Raw genomic sequence first — 6,082 nt, 5'->3', positions numbered from 1 at the left:
AAAAAAACATATGTATGATCCCAGGACAATGACACCATTGAAGAGTTTCAGCAAGATGAAAAATGACAAACTCTTTGTGACTTGCAAAATGCTCACCCTGCTGTTTGTAAGTGGAACCGATTATGGAGCAAAGATGCAACTTCTGCCAAAAAGACCATGAAATACTTACAGGGAGACAGACAGGAAGTTGGAGCATAGTCAAACTTGATGTCAAATCAAAGGTGAAAGTGCAACACATAGACACACACACACACACACACACACAAACCTCCACCAAAATGACTCATGAGAATTTCAAACTCAAATGTTCAGTTCAAATGTTGAGCTAATTTTGCTATAGGGCAGCATCAGAGAACAGAATACGTCTGGTCAGTCTCTGCTTTAAGATCCATGTTTTTGGTGATGCCATTTACCATAAAGGAAAACATTGCATTGCGGGTATACTTTGTATAAAGGGAGGTTCTAAAACTCTGGTGGATTGATCTGTTTAGTATGTAGTACTTACATAAAGGCTGGTTCTGAGTTTCTAAACCAGTTTTTGAAAACTAAATTTTGAAGGGTTTATGTGTCATTTGTGTGTGTGATTCCACAATTATATTAGATAAAGTTTTCAGAGTTCAGAGTTACACAGACCCCTGTATGCATACTATGTCTATTAACATATACTGTAATCTTTACAACTCTTTCTTCTCATCTGTAAACTAAATTAACTGGCATTACTCTTTTTTTTTTTTTTTTTTTAGTTTTGATTAAATGTGATACTAAAAAAACACAAATTAGGTCATAAAAATTTAATTTTTCTTCAAGCATGCAATTAAGAAAAATAGAAAGGAAAAAGGAATAACTCTATTTCATCCAGCAAATGTAAAGGGGGATAAAGAGAGATGGCTGTCTTTTTTACTCATTTTCTTTAAACAAGTAAAGGAAAAGGAAGAAAATGGTGTGAAGAAGTATATGCAAACACTTTTCTAATTACAGCAGATAGGATTAGGATTGATCAGTACTTAGCAAGGAAAAGTACAGTACATTGTTTCTAATAAAGAACCCGTGAAACACAACAATGCTGGGAAATGCCTGTCAGTCAAATATCTATCAGTAAATGATGCAAACCTCAGTTGTGTTGCTCATTAGCACTGAGATCAACCAACTCTATCCACCAAAGTGTATGACAGTTCAACAAAAGAAGCCGTGATTTCCCCAGAGGGTTTGAAGATCTCTCCCCTTTTCTCTTCAGCTATGTTTTGTGCATGGGTAGAATGACCACGTTTCAAATAAATGGTAATTAAAAGTTTCATCAGATCAACATTGCCTGAGTTTAGCTTTCAGCACACATTCATTGTGTCTTTCTCAAAGAGAAGAAAAGAAGGAATTTGTCCTGGATCTGCTTGGTCTTCACTCCATAAACAACTGGATTTAGAGCAGGAGGGATGGCCACATAGAAGTTGGCAAATAAGATAAGAACATTACGAGGAACACTGTGCCCAAAGCGATGAGCGAGGATGGAGAAGAAGGCAGGTGTGTAGAACATGAGAATGACACAGATATGGGAACCACATGTGCTCAAGGCCTTTTGGCGGGCACCCTGGGAAGAGAGCAGAAAAACTGCCCGGAGGATGAAAATGTAGGATACTGCAATCAGTATGACATCTGAGATTACAGTCATGAGCGGAACAGAAAACCCATACCAGATGTTGATAGAGATGTCTGCAGAGGAAAGCCTTGCAACACCTATATGCTCACAGTATGTGTGAGGAATGACACGGGTCTTGCAAAATGGCAACCGCCTCAGCAGGAAAACATCTGGCAGGATGACTGAGAAGCTCCTCACAATGATGCTCACCATAATCTTGACAATCACCTGCGGAGTCAGGATGGTACTATACCTCAAGGGCAAGCAGATAGCCACATAGCGATCAAACGCCATGGCTAACAGGATAGCAGAGTCCACCACAAAGCTGAAGTGGAGGAAAAACATCTGAGTGAGACAACCAGAGAAGGTTATTTCTTGGGACCCAAACCAAAGGTTAGTGAGAAGTTTGGGCACTGTGGCAGTGGACAAGATGAGGTCTGTGCTGGCCAGCATGGACAGGAATATAAACATGGGCTCGTGAAGGCTCTGCTCCACTGCAATCAGGTAGAGAAGAATGCAGTTGCCTACAATAGCCACAACATAGATGACACAAAAGGGAATCCCAATCCAGATGTGAAGCTTTTCCAAACCAGGTATGCCAACAAGAGTGAAGGATGCTGGGTTGTAACAGCTTAGGTTATACATGGCCTCTGTGGTATCTGCTGGTTCTTGAGCCTGAGGACAAAGGTTCTTTCAGAATCTTTTATGAAAGGTAAATATTCAACTCTGGGTGCAGAGGACTGGTGACAATTCAGAATTCCTGCTTGCAAGCACCTCCTATTTCTTTTTTTTTTTTTTTTTTTTTTTGGTTTTTCGAGACAGGGTTTCTCTTTATAGCTCTGGCTGTCCTGGAGCTCACTTTATAGACCAGGCTGGCCTCGAACTCAGAAATCTGCCTGCCTCTGCCTCCCGAGTGCTGGGATTAAAGGCGTGCGCCACCACGCCCGGCTCCTCCTATTTCTAAGATGGAAAAATACCTGTAGATTGCTTGCTCATTGCCCCTTCAATATGACAGTGGCCTCCTATTTCTAAGATGGAAAAATACCTGTAGATTGCTTGCTCATTGCCCCTTCAATATGACAGTGGCTTCACTTCATTGCCATGTACTCATATATTAATAAACAATATAAAAAGGAATTTGTGTAAGTCAGGAACTACATATGATTAAGACTCTAAAATGAGCACATTTTTAAAAGGGAGAAAGTGCCAAAGGCAAGAGGGAAAAGAAGTGGAGAAAGGAAAAGTAAAAAATAAAAATACAAGTGTTAAAAATACTATGTTGATAAGACAGAGTACTGCTTTTCCAGAAGACCTGAACCCCTTTCACCACATAACTATAACAACTATAACTATAACTATAAAACTATAACTCCACATCCAGGGGATCTGAATTCCTCCTCTGACCTCCACAGGCATCTGCACTTATGTGTATGCACCCACATTCAGACCCCACACCTAGACACAGAATTTAAAATAAACCTAAGTTCAGGTGTTTTGTTTTGTTGTTTGGTTGGTTTTGTTGTCAGGTTGTTTGGTTGTTTGGTTGGTTGTTTTGTGCTGTACTGGATGAAGCAGAGCTGTAAGGAAAGAGAATTGACTTTTGTAGGGTAAATTCTGTGTTCCAGACAATACATTTGATAAATAAACTGAAGCAATTGAGTGGCCAAAGGGGAAAGATAACAGAAGAATAATCGTGAGAGAGCAGATTCTCATTCTGGGTGGTGTGGGAGCTTCTGCTTCAGGGATTGAAATGGGTTTTATTTAGTTTATAGGCTTTTGAGGATGCAAACATAAGAGTGTTGTTTTCCTGAGACACCTGGGAAGGGGAGAGCAATATTAACTCAACTGTAGGAGAAAGTTATGATCCCAAAAGATACTTTTTAAAGAAGTGCTAAAGTTTGGGGCCTCAGGGTCAATGTCCTAAACGTTAAATAGTCTCTCCTCTCCATTATTAGCAGAGAAAACATTTGCACTGCTGGTATGGAGGAAGCTTACATCAACCCACCCCCCACCCCCAAAAAAGAAAAAAGACAGAGGAGTTTGTACAGGTAAAGCGCCTGCTGAGTCTCACTTCCTAGAGCAAAAGTAAAGAATCATAGAGATTTGCCTCGACGTTTTCTTTTTTAGTTTGCTTGGTGACTAGACCCTACCTTTGAGAATCTCTAGCTTTATACTCAATAGAGCTCACTTTTAGGGATGGCACTGGCATTGGGAAATACCCTTTGTATGCTAACTCAGTTTCTGTGATCTATTTTAAACAGTTCTTTTCAGGTGACAGGAAAAGATAATCAAGACATTGAGGCCAAGAAGTTCCCTGTTGTTAGGATATAGAGATTGAGAGCCATCCATAGGTAAATGTTAGAGTTAGTACTTATCCAAAAGCAATTAACCATAATAAAGTTACAAAGTCATTCAAAAGGAAGGAAAGTGACTTGATAAGCAATTCATAACAGGATCTATGGTGGAGATCTCTTGTTGTATGCTCAGAAAAAGAAAATCTAGGACTACCTAGGCTTTGTGGCATGTCTTCTCGGTTGCCAGTCAGAGCTTTACATGAGTGAACTGCTCTTTCTTAATTTGTTATTAGCATTTGCCTTAACCAGTGAGCACATCACATCCACCTGAAAGAAATTCAGATGGCCAACAGCATATGTGTGTTCTTGTGAATGTGTGTTCTGAGTCCCATCACATGACCTGGTGCAGAGTAAACTACCAAAAGCACAGAAGTTTTATAAAGTTATATTCACAGCAGCAGATGTTCCATGATGCTCTCCCTAAAATGACAGCTCTGTCTTTGGCTGATGAGCAAGTAAACTCTGGAAGACCCATGATGTTAAAAACATCTCATTAATGATGAAATTTAAGTTCAGTCTAGTATAGCACAGATTTGCTGTTAACCCCACCACAGTCCAAAAAGAAGAGTCACAGGGAAAACATCTAAGAGGGAGAAAAATAACTATACATCACTGAAACTATGAAGGGTAGGGGTGGGGATTCAAAGAATCAGAACCATGGATTCTTGCTTTACTCAAAACTTATTCTTATTTCTTTGACCAGAAAACCTCTACTGAAGTCCTGGATATTTTTCTGAGTACATTAGTTGCTCTGAACTTGAAATCAGTAGCTTCCTATTAAGCGGCCACTTTCTTATCATAGCACCATTGTTATTGGGCCAGAGAGATGGCTCAGCAGGTAAAGGCACTTTTGATGTGAATTAAATCCCTAGAATCCACACAGTGGAAGAAACCTAACTCACCCAAGCTGTGTTTTGACCTCCAAATGTACATTATGGCACAAATGCATATACATACATGTATTTGCACACACCCATGCACATGTGTGCATGCACCCCCACACATACAAACACACAAATAAATGTGATTTTAAATTTTTTTAGAAAGAATCATTGATATCAAAAAAGATCTATTTCTCCCACAGACAAGACTTCTGAGCACAATCCCTTAGACACCAAATGAACTGGAAACTGTGTGGTCTAATAATATCACAGATGTGAAGAAAGGATTCCTTCTCACTAACTGATCCCAGTGACAACTCACCAACCTGGACTCTCTTGGTTCACAGGAGTGATGAAAAGATTTTGGAAGAATTTAGTTACAGTTTCAAAAGGGAATGATGCTACTGAGAGGTAAATGAAAACATTTATGCACAACTAAATTCTCCAGAGGTAAGTAGGGTGGAGTGATCTCTCTCCATCCCCATTCTCACACAAGGGATATGACTAACAATATGTTGTTTCCCTTGGGGGGGGGTTGTATTTTGCATGTCTTAATAACCTATAGACATTGTGTCCCTGGAAGGTTCATCCAGAGACAAGTCAGGCAGACTGTTGAGGCAGAATTCTTAAATGACTTAGAGTGTTACTATAGTTTTAGTATCATTTAATCAGTTTACATAAACTTGTACCAATCCTATATGAATAACATTATCAGGTTCTAGAGTCTTGATACTGAAGAAGAAACTTTGTAATTTGGGTTTCAGTTATTCCTTTGCTTTTTCCAGCCCCTTTCACTGACAGTTCCTCAGTTTTCAAATACACACAAATCACAAAATTCAATTGAGATAGTGATTGCATAGAAACAATATACCAATAGAGAAATATTTGATAACTTTATCTTATGAAATACTTATACTATAAATTTTAAAAATGCATTTCATCCTCAGTGGGATTCTTTTCCTACTGATTTACACAGTAACAGATTATAATCTCTATATCTACTTAAAATAAAAATACCTTTTATTGTATAAAGATTATATAAGTATTCTTTCTATAGATGGTATTAAAAAAAACAGCACAGGTCTGGAGAGGTGGCTCAGTGGTTAAGAGCACTGGATCTCAAGAAGAAAGAAGACCAAAGTGTGGACACTTTGCCCCTTCTTAGAATTGGGAACAAAACACCCATGGAAGGAGTTACAGAGACAAAGTTTGGAGCT

At 39.0% G+C, this 6,082-nt stretch overlaps 1 protein-coding gene across 1 annotated transcript; it reads right to left on the bottom strand.

The window, feature by feature from the left end:
* Window positions 1–1,248: 1,248 nt before the first annotated feature.
* Window positions 1,249–2,306, bottom strand: LOC110298848 (olfactory receptor 52H1-like). Its single transcript, XM_021168372.1, has one exon. The coding sequence runs from the start codon at window positions 2,273–2,275 to the stop codon at window positions 1,334–1,336; it is 942 nt and encodes a 313-aa protein (XP_021024031.1). The 5' UTR covers window positions 2,276–2,306; the 3' UTR covers window positions 1,249–1,333.
* Between the last annotated feature and the right edge of the window lie 3,776 nt (window positions 2,307–6,082).

The sequence above is a fragment of the Mus caroli genome, chromosome 7 (genome assembly GCF_900094665.2).
Source record: "Mus caroli chromosome 7, CAROLI_EIJ_v1.1, whole genome shotgun sequence".
NCBI classification, from domain to species: Eukaryota; Metazoa; Chordata; class Mammalia; order Rodentia; family Muridae; genus Mus; species Mus caroli.
This window is presented reverse-complemented; position numbering and strand designations above follow the sequence as displayed.

Coding starts and splice junctions, on each gene's coding strand:
- LOC110298848 (XM_021168372.1), bottom strand. CDS start 2,275: ATGTATAACCTAAGCTGTTACAACCCAGCATCCTTCACTCTTGTTGGC.